The following is a 21,754-nucleotide window of genomic DNA, read 5'->3' on the forward strand; positions in this document are numbered from 1 at the left end:
AATCGAGCTGACATTTTCCACACAGACTCGTTGTGCGAGACAATTAATGTTCGTGAAAAAAAATTCCCAAAATTTTACACTGTTTAGGGAAAACAAATTAAATATTTAATTACCAATTGCTTAATACTGGCAGACCATCATCTGACCCATAGGTGGCAGCCATCTCAAGCCAGAAGACGAAAAGACTCTAGCCGCCACGCATATAAAGGATTTATAGTGAAAAACTTTGTTTTTACGGGTTTACTTGTTTTTCAAATGACAATGTAACCAAATATAAGCCACTCAGGCAGACGTGAACAACTCTAAAAACACAATTATGCCTTTCATTCAGTCAGATAACATTGAACAAACTGTATAAAATACCTTAAATTTCCATGAGTTAAATATCTTTGCCTCATGAACATTTTAAACAGTAATTAATGCAAAGTGGTCTGTTATCATTAAACTTGTAATGCGGGCGTGGACGACCTTCCGGAGGTGACGTCATGGGGGGAGGAGTTACGTCACGTGGGGGAGAGGGTTCAGGTCTATAAGGGGAGAAACCGGAAGCAGTAGGGAGTGATCGGAGACTGGGAAAGTGTGAGGCCACGCAGGGCGGAGTGAGGAAGAGAGAGTGTGGCGAGATCGCCACACACACACACACCCCGAGGATCGGCACCGTCGGCCAACGGTGACCGACCCCGGGGCTGGAGGAGCAGCGAGGAGACTGCAGAGAGAGCAGTGGGTCTGCAAGGGTGGAGTTCGGCAGCGGGGGTCTTCGCGACGAGACAGCAGCGGGTCTGCAAGGAGGGAAGTGGGCTACGTGAGCGACAGCAGCCTGGGGCTGCAGAGCGAAGAGTATATAGGGGAGTGCTGTGAAGTGGGCTACGTGAGCGATAGCAGCCTGGGGCTGCAGAGCGAAGAGTAAGGGGGAGTGCCGTGAGGGAAAAGAGATCGAACCCAAATAAAGGACACAGGACAGAGAGAAGCGTCCGAGTCTTTTATTACACTGGTGTTGGAAGTGTAACGGCATGGCAAAACAACTGAGAAAAAAGAATATTCCGTCTCCGGCTTCGGCTTCTTCTTCCGACGACGAAGACCTTCCTCCTACGGTGGACCTGACTCCGGCAGAGGAAGAGATCCGTGCTGGGACGAGTGCTGGTCCGGGGGTCCAAGAGGTCGTCGCGTCGGCGGACCCGTCTGCACCAAAGGACATGGATTTAAGATGGAGTCAGATGGCGGAGCAACTTGAAACTCTCAAGAACGTACTTGCACAGTTGTGTGAGCTCGTCACGCCGAGAACGGCGTCTGGAGAAGATGTTGGTGGTCCGCAGGAGCCCGGGTTGTCTTCGCTGTCGACGCCATCAGCCACGCGGCGTGAGGACGCCATCTTGGGCGTGGCGCACGAGGAAAGGCGGGAAGCCGCCATTTTGGGCCCTTCGCGGCGTAAGGCCGCCATCTTGTCGACACCACATTGCGACGCCATGTTGAATCTGCCACCCGATGAGTCAGCGGCTGGAGGGAGCGCGCCAAGAGGTCGCAGTCGTCACTTGACGACTGTAAAAGAATTCTCCATCGGGGGAGATTGGAGTGCGTTCGCCTGCAGATTTTTAGCAGCGGTACGCACGGCGAGGTGGACTGACGCCGAGGCATTAGAAGTTCTTCCGACTCTTCTCGATGACGAGTCTGTTAGATTCTTTCGCTCGATAAAAGCCTCGAAGAAGAAAACGTTGCGAGGTGTATTCGACGAAATGGCTGACGCTTACGAGCCACCGGACGATGCTCATCGCCAGTTTGTGCAACGACAGCGCGCACCCGAGGAGTCTCCGGTGGCGTATAGGGGCGCGGTGCTGGAACTGGCTATGGCTGCATATCCGGAGACGGAGCCTGACCTGCTGGAACCTCTCATCCTGGGGAAGATGCTGGAGCTGTCCCGGGATCTCGGCATTCCTATGCCGGTGTGTGGTCATGAGAAGCTCACCTCCCGGGCTGCGGCCAAATGTCTAGATGCCCAGTTCAACCTGCGCCGGTGGAAGCAGGTTACGGCGTGAACGGGGGGGCCTATCGTCGAAGGGGGAGCCTTGGGTTGGGACCCCAAAAAGGCAGTTTATGTGCCAGACGACAGGGGCCCGCAGGAGCTGTCGGCTGCCGCGGCTCCGTGGACGGGCCGAGGGGGGCTGGGGCCACGGGCTGCGCCGCCGACACGGCCGCGTCGGGACGGGGCGTCCGCAGCGCGCCGTAACGACATCGACTGTTTCCACTGCGGGCGTAAGGGCCATTACGCTCGGGACTGCTGGGGCCGCGTTCCGGGTCCGCCCCAGCAGGAGGCCTCGCCTGCGGCCGCTCCAAGAACGGATTCGCCAGCACAGGCAAGTCGGTGCGCACCAGACACCCGGCAAGGCTTGACACCTCATTCATCACCGTTGTCATGCGATCCGGGTGTTGTTGAGAATGGGAGGCCATTGACTGCGCCTTGTCGCTCGCTGACGCAGTGGCGTAAGCTGGCTCGGCGGGTTGTCGCGGCCGGTACCGGTTCGTCCACCGTACCTGGGTCGATACAAGGGGTGGACGTACGGATTTTGGTAGATTCTGGAGCGTCCGCGACCATTATTTCTGATGTAATATTTCATCTGTTGAACATCCCACCAGAGGCCGTGAGTCCAGCTTACGCTTCCTGCGTCGCCGCGAATGGGAGTAGCATGGGCATTGTGGGCCAGGTGAACGCTAACATCGCTATCGGGGGAGTGTCGGCCTCGGGAATTGTGTTAATTTCAAGGTCTCTTGCCGTTCCTTGTTTGTTAGGGACCGATTTTCTGGCCAAAATGCCCATTCTGATTCGAATTAATGAGAACTGCATTGAACTACCGGAAGGCCGAAAAATTGCGTTTTTGCCGTCGCCCTGGGGGCGACCTGATCCTGTCGCCCAGGTGCAGGCGTTGTCCGAGGTGTCTGTCGATATTCCACCTGGCTCACAGATACTCATTCCCTTGCGTTATCGGAAGCCTGTACCTGGTCGTCAAGGAGCGATTGGTGTTTTGTTGTCGCCGTCCGCCGCTATTACGGGTGGATCGGCGCTGGTTGGGGCACAAACTATTGTCCGGCCAGACCAACAACCGTTTTTGCAAGTGCTTAACGCGGGTACCGAAAGCGTGTGTGTGCTGGCGGGTACTGTTGTGGCACATGCCACTACTGCATTTACAGCTCATGATAATTTGTCCAGCGGGGGGGTTGTCGGAGGTGTTTTGGGGGCCGGAGCTGCAGATGATCGCTGGATCGCTGAATTGTGTGCGGAGAATTCGGCTCTTTCCGGGGAACAACGTTGTGCGATTCGTAAATTATTATTGAGCTATTCTGATGTGTTTAGCTCTGACGATTTGGACTTGGGACGCACCTCGTTGCTTTACCATCATATTGACACAGGGGACGCTGCCCCTATTCGGTTAAACTCGCACCGGATGAGCCCGGCGGAGCGCGAGCATGTTCGAGGGGCAGTGGATGACATGTTGGCTGCGGACATAATATCTCCGTCTAGCAGCCCATGGGGCGCGCCTGTTGTTTTGGTCAAAAAGAAAGATGGAAAATTGCGATTTTGTGTAGATTTTCGTAAATTAAATAAAGTGTCGGTGGCAGATGCGTATACCCTGCCGCGTATGGACGACTCTCTCGATGCATTGTCGGGGGCCAAGTTTTTCTCAACGCTAGATCTCTCTTCGGGCTTCTGGCAGCTTCCCCTTGACGAGTCCTCGCGAGAAAAAACTGCTTTCCGTACGCCGCAGGGGTTATTCCAATTTAACTGCCTTCCGATGGGGCTGAATGCGGCCCCTGCCACTTTTCAGAGGTTAATGGAGTTGGTATTAACGGGGTTGCAGTGGGAGACGTGTCTTATATATTTAGACGATGTTATCGTCTTCAGCCGCACATTTGACGAGCATTTATCGCGGTTGGAGGCTGTGTTCACCAGGATGCGTTCTGCTAATTTGAAATTTAAGCCTAAGAAATGTCACCTACTGCAACACTCCGTGCGTTATCTGGGGCACATCGTCAGTGCGGATGGGGTGGCCACGGATCCGGACAAGACTGCGTGCGTCCGTGACTGGCCAACCCCTGCCACGGTGGGGGATGTGCGTCGGTTTTTGGGGTTCGCCTCATATTATCGGAGGTTTGTTACAAATTTTGCTACGATCGCGAGGCCTTTGCATCTCCTTACGGGAAAAGGACATAAATTTGCTTGGGGACCGCCAGAGGAGGCAGCGTTTCGAAGCCTACGCGATCTATTGGCTACGGCGCCGACGTTGGATTATCCGGATTTTGAACATCCCTTTATTCTGGATACGGACGCGAGTGACACGGGTATTGGGGCGGTGTTGTCTCAGTCCAAGGGTGGTGTGGAACGCGTGGTGGCGTATGGTAGCCGGGTTTTGTCTCCCGCTGAGACCCGCTACTGCGTCACACGCAGGGAACTTTTGGCTATTGTTTTTTTTCTCCGCCAATTTCGACCGTATCTGTACGGTCGTTCGTTTATTGTTCGCACGAATCATGCGGCCTTGCAGTATGCTCTTAAAATGGACCAACCATCCGGCCAGCTGGCGCGGTGGTTGGACACGATGCAAGAATTTTCCTTCCAAATTCACCATCGGAAGGGAGTGCGTCACGCTAATGCGGACGCACTTTCCAGGCTGCCGCAGCGATCCCCTTGCGCGTGTGCGTCGGGGACGCATAGGTGTGGCCCGATTCAGCACCCCCCTCAGCCTGTCGCGTTGGCAGTCGAGGTGCCTGAAGCTCCGCTTGAGCCGGGGCCGGCTGATGGGGGACCGGCTGATGACATTTTACATCTCCCGAGGTCCGTGTGGATCCGAGAACAAATGTTGGATGATTCTTTGGTGACATTACATAAGCGGCCAGTGAAGGGAGAGGGGGGTCTCTGTGCGGGGGGTGTGCCGGAAACTGCTCTCCGTGATGGCTTGCTGATGTGGAGGGAAGGAATACAGGAACGCTGGCGTCTTGTTGTACCGGCATCATTGCGGTACGAATTGATTAGGACTCTGCATTGTGACACGCTTTTACATCTGGGGGTGCAAAAGACCCTATTGACGCTGCAGCGAGATTACTATTGGCACGGCATGACGACGGATGTCGTCGGACACGTTCGTGCGTGTCCCGATTGTGCCCGCCGTAAGCCACCTAAACATCCATATGTGCCGCCTATACAATTTATTCAAGTGTCTCGAGTTAATGAGTTGGTGGCGTTAGATATTTTGGGACCCTTTCCGCCATCCGCTAGGGGAAATAAATATTTGCTGGTAGGGGTGGAGTACCTCTCCCGCTGGCCGATGGCCTGGCCTTTGCCTGACCAGTCAGCGGCGTCTATCACAGACGCCTTTCTATTTGGGTATGTTATGGACAAGGGGGCGCCAGAGAGGCTCCTTACGGACAAAGGCCGGAATTTTTCGTCTAAATTGTTGGGGGAGGTGTGTGCGGCTCTTGGAACAAAGAAAATTCGGACATCTCCCTACCACCCGCAAACGGATGGTATGGTGGAACGGCTAAATCGGACTCTGTCCGCCATGTTGTGCCATACGGTTAGTGAAAAACAATCGGATTGGGATTTGCATATCCCTGGGGTGCTTTCTGCGTACCGAATGACGCCGCACGCTACAGGATATTCGCCGTTTTTTCTTATGTACGGTCGTGAAAACGTACCGCCGATTAATGAACAGTTGGGAACCGGAGCGAGGGGACCTGCTAAGCCTCTTCCTGACTATATTCAGGACACCGTTCGCCGAGTCACTGTGGCGCGGGAAGGGGCCCGCGTGGCTACGGCCAAAGCCCAGGCTCGGAATGAGAGGTGTGCACGACGTTCAAAAGGGGAATGCCCCTGGAAACCGGGGGACCTGGCCTGGCTTCATTGTCCACAGGTGCGGCCAGGTACCTCTCCTAAGTTACACAAACCATGGCAGGGGCCGGTTCGCCTCATTGAGGTTCCCAACCCACAGTCGGCGCGTGTTCGGTTTGGATCTCGGCGTTGGTTCGTCCACACATCTCAGTTGAAACCATACGTGGCCCCTCGACCTGATGCGTCATCTCCTGAGATTGCCTTGCCGGGGTCTGTTGCTGCCGACGCGCCTTTGCCGGTGCCTGGTGACCTTGCAAGAGCGCCTGTTGTGCCTTTTACAGACGAGCCGGCCGTAACGTGGCAGGGGAAAGAAGACTCAGCTCGGGGTGCGCCTAACACGGCTGCGGAACCTTTGAGACCCGCAGCCCTTCCAACCCCGCCGCGGTCGCAATTGCGGGACGCCCCTGATGCTGCGCCGGCAAGATTGGGGGACTGGGACGTTGCCAGGCTTCCAATAGCGACAGACGAACTTCAACCTGTCGCTCTTAAAACCCTGCCACGTTCTCGTTCAGCGGGAGGGCCGCCGACCGTCCGGGACGGTCCGGTGACCCACACCCGCTCAAAATCCCTCACATTTCGTTAATTATTGTGTTGTGTTCTTGTTCTTCGATATAATATTGTGTGTTCTGTGTCCTTTTTCATATTCGGTCGTGTTCGCCCGCATTGTTGTTGGAGTTGTGTTCAGCCGAGGTCGGCTGGATTTTCTCTACGGGGGAGGGTGGTGTAATGCGGGCGTGGACGACCTTCCGGAGGTGACGTCATGGGGGGAGGAGTTACGTCACGTGGGGGAGAGGGTTCAGGTCTATAAGGGGAGAAACCGGAAGCAGTAGGGAGTGATCGGAGACTGGGAAAGTGTGAGGCCACCCAGGGCGGAGTGGGGAAGAGAGTGGCGAGATCGCCACACACACACACACTCCGAGGATCGGCACCGTCGGCCAACGGTGACCGACCCCGGGGCTGGAGGAGCAGCGAGGAGACTGCAGAGAGAGCAGCGGGTCTGCAAGGGTGGAGTTCGGCAGCGGGGGAGTCTGCACGACGAGACAGCAGCGGGTCTGCAAGGAGGGAAGTGGGCTACGTGAGCGACAGCAGCCTGGGGCTGCAGAGCGAAGAGTATATAGGGGAGTGCTGTGAAGTGGGCTACGTGAGCGATAGCAGCCTGGGGCTGCAGAGCGAAGAGTAAGGGGGAGTGCCGTGAAGGAAAAGAGATCGAACCCAAATAAAGGACACAGGACAGAGAGAAGCGTACGAGTCTTTTATTACAAACTTTAAAACAAGTGAATTTTGCCCTTGTCTTTTACAAGATCTTTCAGAAAGCAATAGTTTGTGTCACATCTACAGGTACATAACATCAACAGTTATAACCAAATCGTATTCAAAAGTTTAATAAAAACAAGTGCCATAAGTCCAAGTGTATTAGTGTGCTTTAGGCTTTTCACTGTTAATAGTGACAGATGTTACCGTTCAAAACACTCGATTTCAGATTGATCAAGGAACAGATAACTTGCTGACACTAATGAGAAGGGTGATACTGAGATCTAGATTTCAGTAAAGAGACCAGGTCTGGCTTGAGGGCAGTGGTTGAGATGCGTAAAATATCACTCAAGTGGGAGTCACTCATCCTTGACCTCAATCGGTTCTTGTTTAAGTTCATAACTGAGAATGTTTGCTCACACAAATATGTGGAGCCGAATAAGCTCAGCATTTTCTTAGCGAATGACCGCATTTCTGGAAATCTGCTTTTGTCCAGCTGCCGGTAAAAGTCAACAAGAGAACACTGCTTGTGTTTTCCGCGGCACTCATTGTCACATTGCAGCTCAATGAGCTCTAGCTGCAGCTGTGAAGGAGCATCATCAGGGTCCACGGAGAAGGGAGAAGAGAAAAGCAATATGTCCTTTTCAATAACTGCAAAGTCCCGAAAGCGTTTGTTAAATTCCACAGAAAGAAATACGATAGCTGTTGCATAACTCTTCATTTGCGCACCGATGTCCTGTGGAAAACTGTCAATGACCTCTTTCAAAGCTGGGAAGTGTGCGGTGCAGGGCTCTGTTTGGAACAAGTGTCTTTGGAAAAGTTGCAGTTTGGTTCCAAAGGCCTTGATGTGAGCGTATAGCTGGCTCACCACTGCAACTTTTCCTTGAAGATTAACTTTCAGCGCATTCAGATGCTTCGTTATGTCAACCAAAAAAGCCAGATTTGCCAGCCATACAGGATCGGACAGTTCTTCCATTGGTTGTCCCTTCTCACCCAAAAAATTTCCAATTTCCTCTTTGAGAGAGAAAAATCGCTGCAGTGAGGACCCCGACTTAGCCACCTCACATCGTTGATATATTACGTCACCGTATTCAGCCTGGATGTCACGCAAGAACTGCTGAAACTGTCGGTGGTATAGAGCTTTAGAGTGAATAGAATTGATTTCCTTTGCCACTGGTTTCATAACATCGTCAAATTTGAGATGTTTGGCGCAGAGATCCTGCTGGTGAATGATACAGTGAAGTTTAATAGCGTTTCCTGCTTCTTCGCTGACTTTATTGCAGATCAGTGTGGACAATCCACTTCGCTCACCATCCATGGCAGGCGCACCATCGGTAATGATCCCAGAAACTTTACTCCATGGTAGTTTCATATAATCAACAGCTTCACAAACAGAAACGAATACATCTGTTCCTCTGGTTTGCCCTTTAAGGCTTTTGAGGTCAAGCAACTCCTCTGTCACGTTCATGTTGTCATCAACTCCTCTTAAAAAAATAAGTAGTTGTGCAGTCTATTTTTAGTCTCAGCCTTTGTTATGCAGTCTATTTTTAGTCTTAAGCCTCACCTTACCATATTAATAAAAGTATGCGGCCCTTGCCCCACCACCTTCTCCAACCATTATATAAACGGAGTGGTAGCTTCTGCAATCTCTCATTTACTTGATACAGCTGTCGTGGCTGTGACGGTACCACCTGAAGACGGAAGCTTGTGTTGCCTCCGAAACGTCGTGATTTTTATTTATTTTTTATTTTACTTTTTAATGTTTTTTACCTACGTGACTTTACCGAAAAAACCTAAGAATATGAATCATTGCAGTCACGAAAGCGTCAAATCTAGAATTATTTATTCTCACAGAGCTAGCGAGCCATAAATAACACATTATAAGACCGAAGCTGCGGGCCGTATGAATCTGACCGCGGGCCAATAACGGCCCGCGGGCCCGACTTTGGACATGCCTGATCTAAACATAACCAAAGTCAATATTTTACTCATCGGACCTCCAAAACAACTGGTTTCCTATGAGGCATTTAAACTGGAAATTGACAATGTACCGACTTGTCCCGTGAAAGTGGTTAACAAACTTTGAGTTTTGCTTGACCATTCACTCTCCTTCAATGCACACGTTTCTAAGATGGTCTGGATCTCCTTCTTCTACCTTAGAAACACTGCCCGCTTACGTCACATTCTGTCACCTACTCACCTCTAATGACGAGTGCACACCCTTGTCTTTTCTCGTATTATTGCGAGGCTTTGTTACCTGGGGATCCGGCCAAGGTCTTGGGCCGACTGAGGCTGGTTCAGAACGCAGTCGCCAGGATGCTCACGCGAACCTCATTCCGTGAGCACATTGCCCTTGTGTAGTGAATCCAACCGAGTCGCAGACGTTGTCTTGGGAGCAACACAATGTATTTCAGTAACTCAACATAACACAACCTACACTTGGGTGTTGAATGCCCATCTAGCCATGCTACAGCAAACTAGACACGGTTCGCTATCCTGGCCCGGACCACAAGCTGGGTCTTGGACCGCGTGGCTAGAGGCTTATTTTACCCGACGTGGATCTTCATCACCAGCAACACGAAGAACCCTGAGCCCCTCACGGGGCCCCCCGTTATATCGGCCTCGGCTGGGGCTGGCTCCGTCCCTCGCCGCGCCCACCTTCTAGATCTCTCAGGCTCTTTCCCGAAGGCTCCCGAGAGCTCTTTTATACCACGTGACGGCCCAGCGGCCCCCGTCCACCGGGGGCCCCCCTCCAATATCATCCGGTCACGTGTCGGCAGGTCAACCAGCGTATCATGCCCCAATGTAACCCTGGCTGGCTGACACTCCCTCTCGCTCCTTCACCGGGAGCCCGCATCGCACACTGTACGTGGTGCCTCCGCGCTGACCGGCGCTCACCCAAGTCAAACACATTATCCGCCGTGGCTTCGTAAGTCCGGCACCACAGTGACAATCACAGTCACTACACCTGTAATAAAATATCTGCATTGGCTTTCAATTAAATTTAGGGTCCAATTTAAAGTGTTGCTGCTAACATACAAGGGCCTTAAACGGCCTTGCGCCATTTTACATTCAACAGCTGATTCACTCACACGTACCATCACGACCTCGCTGATCTGCTAATTTACATCTGCTCCATGTGCTGAGAACTGGACTCTGCACCTGGGGTGATCGATCCTTTGCATGTGCTGCACCAAAACTATGGAATGCCCTGCCACCAGTGGACTCTGCACTATTTATATTTCTTAACTCCGTGCATGGCTCACTGAGATCCTTGAACGAATTGCACCAGAATTTACTTTGAAACCAGCAGTGGTCATGTTAATCTCTGCACGGTGGATGGGATTGATGACATTGCTGATCTCCAGATAAGAGGAAATCTGCCACCAGATTGCAAAAACTGTGCAAGCGCCTTCTAATACTTTAGATGCATGCAGACATGCGCTTTATTGACGAAAGCCGGCGGACATGTAAGATGCGCGGAGGGCAGTCTCCGTTTTAATCCTCGCGACTACCGTCTCCATACGACGTTGATGGCAGCGGCGGTGATGGTGTGCCGCCTTTGCCGTGCTTCAGCCACCGGTGCGCCACCAGCTGCGGGCCGCGCGAGAATCCCCCGTCGTAGTCAGCGCACGCCGCCACGGGCGGCTCTCCGCTGTGGGTCCTCCGGTGCCTCTTGAGGTTGGGCACCTGGGAGAAGGCCTTGCCGCAGAGGTCACACTCGTAGGGCCGCTCGCCCGTGTGCGTCCTGCAGTGGCGCGTCAGGTGCGATGCCTTGGAGAAGCACTTTCCGCAGGCGTCGCACAAGTGGGGCCAGCGGCCTGACGCGTGGACCACCGCGTGCTTTTTGAGGTCGGCAGGGCTGGCAAAGCTCCGGCCACACTCCTCGCACGGGAACGGCTTCTCTGCGCCCATCGCTGCGACATGGGGTTGGGGCACCGTCACACCCAGCGGCTTATTATGCACTTGTGAATAATAAAAGTAGCAATACGTTGTTGTTATTCCGCTTGTTTACCCATGAAAACCCGGCGGAGGCACCATCACACCCAGCAGCTTATGCCCTTGTGAATAATAATGAAAACCCTGGTTGCTGAACGAATACAGCATTATCAAGTCGCACTCCTTTACACAGAAAGTGCTTGCCACAAATGAACCATGATACCTCACTGATCTCGTCAAGGAGCATAAACTATCATCACGTAAACTCCGGTCACCTCGCAGCAGCAGTGGCTTTTGGTTAGCCCATTGAACAAAGAAGGTCACCACATCGCGCGGTGCTTTCGGATGCATTTGTGCGGCCGTCTGGAATGCTCTTCCTTCCGATATTAGGAAGCCACCGGAGCTATGCACTTTTAAATCTTCATCGAGATTGAGAACTCATTTATTGTGTTTAGTTTGTTGTCCTTCCCCCCGCACCTCCGATTAGCACGGTCAGCTACGTACGGTGAGAAAGAAGTTCAACATACATACATATATAGTTTGTTCATGGGAAGCCTGCCAAGTTTTGTCAGGAGGGGGCAATGTTGTTCTCGCTGTGGGTGTTTTCCCCCATTGAGTCATTTGCAGGTAAATTTAAATAATCGGTTTGTTGCGGCCAATACAAGTTACACTGTACGGTGTTTTGTTAGCTCTGGGAGGAAGCCACAGAACCCCGAGGAAACCGTCCACAACAGGGTGAGAAGATACAAACTCCACACAGAGATAGAGGTTTTTGGGTTAAATCGCGTAAATATAAACGTGTCTTTTTGGTTCTTTCGGTAAAGTCATGTAGAAGGGAAGTAATAAAGTAATAAAAATAAAAGAATGAAATAATTCTCACGACGTTTCGGCCACAACGCAAGCAGCCGTCCACAGGTGAAGAATGACCTGATGACAGCTGCTTGCGTTGTGGCCGAAACGTCGTGAGAATTATTTTATTATGTTTTATTTTTATTATTTTATTACTTCCCTTCTACGAGACTTTACCGAAAGAACCAAGAAAATGAATCCCTGCAGTCACGAAAGCTTTAAATCGAAATTTATAAACGTGTCGTTAAATTCGCCACCACCCAACAACCAATAAGTAATGTTTGTCACGTAAACAAAATGTGCCAATTAGTTACCAGTTCAGCACAAAGGTGTGTTGGAGCTTAAACCAACAACATTTACAATTCGAGTACAACGTTTTTGCCAATAATTACAACCAGCTTCATCAAGCGATAGCCAGAGTTGTGGAGAAATCCTCCTGCAAGTACGTTTAACTTATTTCGTACCGTACGTATCCAATCGTGCTAATTGGAGGTGCTTCATTTATCACGTGATCAGTGAAGATTTGCTGATGTATTCCTTGTGTATGGTTGTAAGCCATCGTGCACCCCTCAGGAATTACGGTGAAACGTAAAACACAAATACACTACGTGGTAGCGTAGCAGTTAGCACTACGCTGCACTACGAACCCCGTGACCTGAGCTCAATTCCTGCTCACGACCAACACCAGTGACGATTATCTGAACTGGTTTCTGGGCCTCACCTAGGTCGACTCAGCCTCCACTGAGCACCTGGTGCGATGTGTTAATATCGCCACTTGGGAGACAAAGGCGGCTGGGCGTGGTGCTGGCCACCCACCCCGTCGTGTGCCGTGCCGGCCTTCATAGGTGCTCGCCAAAAGCACTTGGATCTTTGTCTTTGCATGACAATACCAAGGCATAGTAAACCTGCGTTATACGTTATACTATCTCTATGTGAAAAGCAAGGAAATGTCACTGGTATGCTGAATGTAACCTCCACAATAGCAGCATTTGCTATGAAGGACAACTGGCCTATGTTACCAACTGTATACATGTAATTCTAATTAATGGTTTCAAAATGTTACATTATTTTCAGTATGCCCGTTGCCCTCCACCTAACGAGTCCAGATTTTACGAGGCTTTACTGGGACGTCTCCTGACCCACCAGCATCTCAATAACGTCCCTTACCACCACCGCTTAATATCGCGCTGCAAACCCTTTTGGGCTACATGTGCTCAACCTGCAAGAATGTAACTTAAATCCTGATTATGATGATGACGATGATAAAAGCTTGGAAAGCCAAATGGAGTTGACAAGAAGTCACAACCAAACACCTCCTTGTGAAAGACCCGATGCCGCAGAAGATCCCTAGGTTTTTTTGATCTTCCGTGGAGCTTATAGAGCTACAACCCGAAACAGGATCCACTGCACAAACCACGGCAGCAGATGTGGACGCTTGATCGTGCACAATCGAAAAAAAGTAAAATGCTCCAGCTGTGTGCTGAGCCTGTGGTCGCCAACAACAGACGGTGGAACAAATAACGACGACTCAATGCCCAATCCACAAATACGAGGAGGCATCGTCATCACAGCAATGATTCGCCACTGCACATTACTCCCAACGCAATTATCCGACCTGAACAACCTCAATTCAAAATTGTAGCCGTTGCACATCGACATCAGCCATATGAAGAAGACCGCATCGTGAAATGCCTGACATCTCTTTACCGAAGCAGATTAGAACGTCGTCGATGTTCTGTGCTTTACCTCTCAGAGACTCGTAGGAAGAAACGGCTTCAACTTGTTCCAGCTTAATTCTGTTCCACAGGTGGTTTGCGTTTGCGCAATCCATGGATGAGGTCAGCACGTCGTCTTCACCCGCAGCTGAGCAAGCAGAAAGGAAGCGGCTTCATCACGTAACCTCAACCAGACAGTGCCCTGGTGACTTGAGAGTGCTCATTCAAAAAGTCAACTTACGATCGTCTTGGAACAAATTAAGCCCTTTAACATGTATTTTATATATTCGATTAACGATAATTCCAATTACCGATGGTTTTCGTGGAGCCAATTGATATCATTCACTGAGGGATCCACATTTCCAGTACACCCACAACATAACCAAACATTTAACACGTAGGCTTTCACGACCAATATCATCCATAATAGAGGTTTTTGGGGTTAGATCGTGTAAATATATAATGTGTCATTAAAACCCGCCACCACCCGACGCAACCAACTAGTAAGGGATGTCACGTAAACAGAACGTGCCAATTCGTCACTAGTACAGCACACCGGTGTGTTGGAGAGCCAAGCCACCACATTTATAAACTGAGTACGGCGTTTCGCCAGTAATTACAACTAGCTTCATCAGGTGACAGACAGATTTGTGTAGAAGTCTGTTTCGTTCCTTATATAGCGGCGTAGATGTGGTGGCCACACTTCTGCGCTCTTTCGCAAAGTAGGGGGGGTTAATGAGTCAACGTACATTATGCATGTGTATTATGCGAGCCCTTTGATCTTGTCCTTCCTGTCTATTGTGTATTAAAATAGCCGTACCAACGGTAATCCCTATTGAAGTATGGTGCCCTTTATAGGCATGCATTTAAATTATGTATTATTTGATGATTCGCTTCTACGCAGCACTAAGGCAGTAGTTATCCGAACAGTTAAAATTATTTGTATTTCTTTCAATTTCGATAGATTCTCTAAGTAGTCTTTACCAGTAGTAGCTAGTTTTGCACAGAACTTCAACATTATCAAAATCAATCGAGTGTCCTTATTGGCACGTGTGTTCTGCTACTGCTGACAGTTGTATTTCGGAGTATTCAATATTTCTCTGATGTTCTTGCGTCTCGTGCTGATCATTCGTCCTGTTTGCCCAACATAACATTTATCACACGTGCAGTTGATCTTGCACACACCTTCTGTTGATAGCTTCAGTAATACATATTTTGTACCAGATATTAATTTCTGTATTTTATGTACCGTGCTAAATTTGACATGGATGTTTTGTTTTTCCAAACATCTGGCTAGTTTATCAGTTACTCCCACAATGCATGGTATTTTTATCATTTTAATTACTTGGGCAGTTTCAATGCTCATGTTATTTGATTTGGTATTGGCATTCAATGCCCTGTTGATTTGTGCTATACGGTAACAGAGTGTGGAGCTTCTTCGTGTTCAGCCGCTCATGTAAATGTAGTGTTGTACAGACTGATTCTTCGACGTATTTTGTAGCACACACTTTTATTCGTCTTATGAACACAGTCCCTATGCACTGAGGGGTATACGGTCCCCTCACCCGTTACACTCAGAACGTACAAGCCTCCTCACCCTACAGGCTACTTAATACCCCGCTCTTTCAATGTCCTCTGACTGGACCTAGGGAGATGTCTCCCCGACCACTGGTTACTCTGAACCCTAGCCCTTATAAGAGCTGGAGGGCTTGGTCCAGGGTCCTAGGCTTCTTCCGCCGTCTTGGGTCTTCGTGTAGTCGAACTCCTCCGAGAGCTCTGAGCGCTCTGGCTTTATACTTGTTCGTGGCCGGGTTGTCCAATCCCCGGCCACCTTGTGGAACCCTGTGATTGGTCGTTCCCAATCTGCTTTTCGATCCCAATTCACCCTATCTGACCCTGACCGTTTGGTCGCGCGGGAAAACCTTGTTTACGGTCAGCTCTCACAGCTTGTGAGACCCTGACCGTTAGTTTGAGCGGGAAAACCTTGTTAACGATTTGCTCTCCCAGTTTGTGAACATCGAGTAGTTAACTCTACTACATCACCCTCCCCTTCGGAAGCCTCAGCCGTCCCGGCTGTTACAAGCAGAAAATCCCCATCAATGAATCAAAGTGTGTGTGCCACAACCAACAAGAACAAGAACACCCACTATAAATACCCCCCCCATCAACAACGCAACATATGTACCTGGTCAGAACCAATCACAAATAACGACATTCGCGACGCACAACGCATGCAGCATTCAGCTGCCGCAAAAAAAAAAGGAGCAATCAAGAAAACCGACGCGATCTAGCCCGTGTGTATTTCGCGGGCCCGTCGTAGGGAATGAGTGCCCTTTTCCGGGCTGCAGGCTGACCAGGCATCCTGGCAAAAATGTCAGCAGGGGCAGGAGGCCTCTCTGCGGAGACCCTCGGAGCAGACGGGTCGGGCAGCCTGGCAAACATGTTGGGCGGGTCAGGCATCCTGGCAAACATGTTGGGTGGGTCAGAAGGCCTCTTTGCAGAGACTCTTGGTGTAGACGGGTCAGGCATCCTGGCAAACATGTTTGGTGGGTCGGGCATCCTGGCAAACATGTTGGATGGGCCCAGAGGCCTTTTTGCAGAGACTCGTGGCTCGCCCGGCTCCCTCAGTCCCACATCATCTGCGGGAGGAATGGCACGTCTGCGCTGTGGGTTAGGTACTAACGGGGTGACATCCTGCTCGTCGGGCATATCACACGCTCGGCCCTCGTGTTTTGAGTGTGACGCAGAGCCGCGCGGAGCAACTAATGGCTTCAGACGAGAGGGGTGCACGAACCAGCGACGTCGTCCCCAACGGATTTTAACACATTGTGGGCGCATTATCTCGACCACCAAGACAATAACGTCATCAAGATAAATCAGGCATGAGTCCCACTGGAGCCCAGCGAGGACCAGCTCCATGAGCCTCTGAAACGTCGCTGGGGCCGAGTGGAGCCCCATGGGCAATCTATTAAACTCTAAGAGGCCCTGAGGTGTCCGAAAAGCAGTCTTTGGCTTTGACGCTTCGTCGAGGGGGAGTTGCCAAAACCCTAACAGAAGGTCCAAAGTGGAAAAATAGCGCGCCCCTGCCAGGGCATCCAATGACTCATCCATACGTGGCAGAGGATATGCGTCAGCTACGGAAATTTTATTCAGGCGCCGAAAGTCTACACAGAATCGAAGACTGCCATCGTGCTTTTTGACCAGCACTATCGGAGCACTCCAGGGGTTGTTTGAAGGAGAAATTATATCAGCCACCAGCATGTCGTCAACTGCCCATTACATGCTGTTTCTCCGCAGGGCTGAGCCGAAACGGGTTTTGGCGGATAGGGGCAGAGTCACCGGTATCAATATGGTGACGCAGCAGCTTGGTGCAGCCAATATCAAATTGTGATTTGCTGAACACATCCGAGAATTCCCGCAAAAGAGCCCGCAAATCACTCTGCTGTGAGCCGGATAAATCGCCGGCATCAGCGCAGAGAGCGTCAATCCACCCCTCGTCACCGTTCTGAGGGCGAGGTTGCTGAGCGTTCGTTACGTGTCCGACAATCCTGGTCCCCAGGGGCGCGACTGTCGCATGAGCGAGCACTGTCCCCTGTGGAATGACGGTGTCTGACAGACCGACATTCAAAACTTGTATAAATGGCTCCCTGTCGCCCGCTACAAGAGTCTGTGCGGCCACCAATGAAAGGTTGTTTACGGCTGTGTTGGAGGGTCCCAATAAAATGCCATTTACCGAGGCGGTAGGAGCGAGCGGTTTCTTTAACCGTAAGGGTACGAGCATTTGTGCCCCTGGCGGAATGCGTACAGCGCAAGCCGTGAAAGCCTGCACCGAAACATTTTCCGTTCGTGAATGCGTGGCCGCGGTTAAAAATGTAAACCGGCGGCCCGAGGGAAGTTCGATACATCCCTGATCAATAAGGATTTTAATGGGCATTTTGGCAAGAAAATCGGTTCCCAGAAGGCACGGCACCGCAAGGGAAGAAGACACAAAAACAGGTCCGGCCAATTTAATATCGCCAATGGCAATTTGAGCCCGAATTTGCCCGAGAATCCCTAGGGAACTTCCATTAACGGCGAAAAAACGGAACGGAAACCTTTTCCAATGAACGACATCGCACGGGCAGTATGTTGTAAATTAACTCGGAGATGATAGTGGCCGATGCACCGGTATCGACAAGCACGCGCACTTCTACCCCCTCGATCGAACCAACAACCACCGAGGAACCCGCCGTCGCTGCAACCACTCTATGGGCCAGCTCTGACCACTGCCCGGGTCGCAGTGGTCGCGAAGAGTCGGCCAAACGCCGCGTGTCATACGCCGTGTTCCGAGCGGAGTCAATGGTGTGTTGTGGTGTGTATGAGGGCCGAGCGTGTGGGGTGCCGCGACTTGCCTGGTTATGCTGCGCTGCTCTGGAAGCTCTGTAGTCCCGGTCTCGGGATCCGGCGGAGCGGCGGCGAGGTGCACGGCAGTCGGGAGAGAAGTGGCCTCGGCGGCCACAGTTGAAACACGTCGCGTCGCCACGGGGGAAGGGCCGTCCCCGCTCCCAGTCGTTGCGGCGACTGGTGCGATCCGGTGATCGCTGGGGCGTCGCGCTGAACGTCGAGAAGACTCGATCAGGAGAGCGAGCGTTGTCCCTGCTGGCAGGCACCGATGTCGTAGTTGATGCGGTGATGGTCTCGTCCTGGTCCAGCATTAAGTGAGCATGAATGCTCCGGGCAGCTCGCAGTGAGCACATGTCCTCGTCATCCACGGCCTGGATGACAAGGCGCAGCCCCCTCGCCATCTCCAGCAGCTTCTGAAGGACGAGTGCGTCGATAGCCTCATCGTCCATGCGGGGGTAAGCCGCTCTTGCCATGGCGAGTAGCGCGGTGCGGAACGCCAATGGCGACTCCCTTGGCTTGCACCGTCTCTCGTAGAACTGGTGGCGTGTGGCGGAAGGAGGTCCGTAGACATCAGACAGCCGCTGAAGTGCTGCTTGTAGTGTCGCCCTTTGTCGCTTGGGAATGGAGATGAGTGCAGCGAGAGTGTCATCGTCCAAGGTGGCTGGCAGTGCACGAAGTGCTTGTGCATCCGACCAGCCCACCATCTCCTGGTGGCTGAGGAAGCGACGTTGAAATGCCGCCCAGTCGCCCCCTGTGGACGAGAATTCGCGAAAGACAGGCAGTCGCTGCTGTAGAGCAGCTGTGTCGTCGTCTTCGTCAAGCTCGGACTCGGTCCCAAACGCAGCGATGGCTTGGTCGGCAACATGTACTGTACGGCGTCGCAGCCGTGATGACGCGGTGTTGCTGGAGGGTCCTGCAAAGGCAGCGTCGCTCTCTGATGACGCAGTGTGTCATGATTGGCCCCCAGGGGTCCCAGCATGCACTTGGCTTCCGCCTCCACGTGACCCGTCGGCGGGAAAGACGACCTCTTTCGGGTTTGCGATGGCGGGGACGTTCGTTGTCGGCCGTTCCTCCCCGCCCGCAGCCCCCAGGGTAAGTTGCTCCAGGATGGCTGCTGCAGCATGCAGCAGCTGGGCGAGGCGGGCGTGAGCAGCCTGGGTGCCGTCGCTCGCGGCGATCGGCTGCACAGCTGGTGGTGGGGCGGCTGGCAACACGCCAACATCTTCAGCGCCGCCCGCAGCACCCACAGGTGAGTCGGAGCTTGCATCATCGGGACTTCGCGTGCGGTTCGTTCGTCTTGTTTCCATCTTCTGACGCCAATGTAGTGTTGTACAGACTGACTCTTCGACGTCTTTTGTAGCACACACTTTTATTCGTCTTATGAACACAGTCCCTATGCACTGAGGGGTATACGGTCCCCTCACCCGTTACACTCAGAACGTACAAGCCTCCGCACCCTACAGGCTACTTAATACCCCGCTCTTTCAATGTCCTCTGACTGGACCTAGGGAGATGTCTCCCCGACCACTGGTTACTCTGAACCCTAGCCCTTATAAGGGCTGGAGGGCTTGGTCCAGGGTCCTAGGCTTCTTCCGCCGTCTTGGGTCTTCGTGTAGTCGAACTCCCCGAGAGCTCTGAGCGCTCTGGCTTTATACTTGTTCGTGGCCGGGTTGTCCAATCCCCGGCCACCTTGTGGAACCCTGTGATTGGTCGTTCCCAATCTGCTCTTCGATCCCAATTCACCCTATCTGACCCTGACCGTTTGGTCGCGCGGGAAAACCTTGTTTACGGTCAGCTCTCACAGCTTGTGAGACCCTGACCGTTAGTTTGAGCGGGAAAACCTTGTTAACGATTTGCTCTCCCAGTTTGTGAACATCGAGTAGTTAACTCTACTACATAAACATTCATCTTCCAACTGCTTTGAAATCACGAGAACTGATTTTGACACACCACCACCCAGCAAGATTTTCTGACCGAGGTTGCGAATTGCGGGAAAAGAAATAATTATTGGAAATTTTTGTTCTTTTTACTGCGCACCATCAACGGTGTACCGCTAATACGTTAAAATAAGCTCCAACCATACACGACGCGCCGCAGTGATTTACACTGCCTCGATAGAAATCCACCAATGGGTGCCGCTTACCCGGGTTGGTCCACTCAGGAGCTTCGAAAGCCTGAGCCGATGAGGGGGGTTCAAAGTTTCCAAACTCTGCGCAGTTAACTGAGAAAGAGAAACCAACAATGCCCTTACAGTTGAAGTCTGTTCAGAAACCCACAGCACATTTCCCCCACCTCATATTAGCACGGTTGGTTACATTGGGGTGCGAAAGAAGTTTAACGCACACATATACATACATACAGAGAAACCAGAAACAGGCGCCAAATATCAATTTCCAATACTGGAACAGGACTCCGGGTGGACATGATTAAAACAGCTCACTGTTACTTGAGAGTTTACGCTCGTCCGCTTCACCGCGGTTATCCTCCGTCGTGGTGCTCCTCAACCTCTCCGTCTGCGGGGTCGTCCGGCCGCCGTCCAACTCCCCCAGCTTCTGCGCGGAGAGCAGCAGCTCCCGGCCGAGTCCGCCGAACAGCACCACCAGCACGTCCAGCAGGTCGCCCAGCGCCGTCTCTGACCGCGGCCCCTCGGCCTCCGGCAGGTGCAGCGAGCGCACGAACTGGCGCAGCACGGCGTAGAAGCCGAAGGGCAGGCGGTCGCGCGCCGCGGCCAGAAGCTCGGCGCGGACGTGGCCGTCGCCCACGCAGGCGCGCAGGACTCCGTAGTCGCGGATGCCGAGCTCAGAGTCTATGGCCCGGGCTACCTCGGCATTCACGCCCTGCGCCTTCAGCCACGCCGAGAAGTCCACGCACGAGTCCACAGCCAGCGCGGAGGCCATCGGCTCACTGTGAGATGAGATGGTGCACGCACTCAGTGTGTGTGTGGCGTGTTACCTAATGGGCCATCTGACCAACAAGATTCCAAAACAGCCTGCCCAGGTAGGTGGCTCAGCGGTAGAGCGAACGGCTCCCAATAAAAAAAGTTGCCAGTTCAAGTCCTGGTTAATGGTTGACTCAGCCCATCTTCCGTCCCTCCTGGGTTCATAAAACGAGTACCACTTTGTGGGGAAGTGAACAGTGGTTGTCCTTTTGGATAGACTCACCCCGCTATAGGAACATGAACTTTCCACCGCTGGCTCAGAGCTGTAAACAGAAGATGAGCACCAATGCCTCAACGCACATTTGAGCAGCAGGAGTTCACCCTGACCATCCCACCAGCAAGATAGTGACAGGCGGACTGGAGAACTACACAAATATCTGCAGCGCCGATTCCAGAATTTGTGTCTTTGGCGACTCAACCGATTCCTGGAACTCACTCTGCGATATCAGCGTTGTCTGTTAGCCTCCATCACCACCTGGAGGGCCGTCCATCTCATTGGGCTCCCATGTTCAAGATCACACAATCAAGCTGCGTATGTGTGAATGCCTTTTTGGCGGTAGTGTCGCGGTCAGTGCTCTACTCTACGAACCTGGCGACCTGAGTTCGATTCGTGCTCTTGGCCAACACCAGTGACGATTATCTGAACTGGTTATGGGTCAATTCAGCCTCAAATGAGTACCTGGTACAATGTGTAAATACCGCCACTTGGGTGATAAAGACGTCCGGGCCTGGTGCTGGCCACCCACCCCCTCGTGTGCTGCACCAGTATTCATAGACGCTCGCTAAACGCACTTGATCCAAAAGTCC

General features: G+C 52.1%; 1 protein-coding gene across 1 annotated transcript; it reads right to left on the reverse strand.

The window, feature by feature from the left end:
• Positions 1–10,592: 10,592 nt before the first annotated feature.
• On the reverse strand, positions 10,593–20,906 carry LOC133362339 (zinc finger protein 391-like). Its single transcript, XM_061581269.1, has 4 exons — positions 20,450–20,906; positions 20,153–20,230; positions 13,658–13,774; positions 10,593–11,040 (listed from the first exon to the last, which is right to left on the reverse strand). Exons 1-4 carry the CDS (start codon positions 20,904–20,906, stop codon positions 10,622–10,624), a joined length of 1,071 nt encoding a protein of 356 aa, XP_061437253.1. The 3' UTR covers positions 10,593–10,621.
• Positions 20,907–21,754: the final 848 nt, after the last annotated feature.

Source organism: Lethenteron reissneri, unplaced genomic scaffold (assembly GCF_015708825.2).
Source record: "Lethenteron reissneri isolate LAM-NWPU_2019-01 unplaced genomic scaffold, ASM1570882v1 scaffold_1441, whole genome shotgun sequence".
Lineage (NCBI taxonomy): Eukaryota > Metazoa > Chordata > Hyperoartia > Petromyzontiformes > Petromyzontidae > Lethenteron > Lethenteron reissneri.

Coding starts and splice junctions, on each gene's coding strand:
- LOC133362339 (XM_061581269.1), bottom strand. CDS start 20,906: ATGGCCTCCGCGCTGGCTGTGGACTCGTGCGTGGACTTCTCGGCGTGG. Junction 20,231..20,449: donor GCGTAAACTCTCAAGTAACA/GTGAGCTGTTTT, acceptor TCTCTTTCTCAG/TTAACTGCGCAGAGTTTGGA. Junction 11,041..13,657: donor TTCCTACGAGTCTCTGAGAG/GTAAAGCACAGA, acceptor CCCATGTCGCAG/CGATGGGCGCAGAGAAGCCG.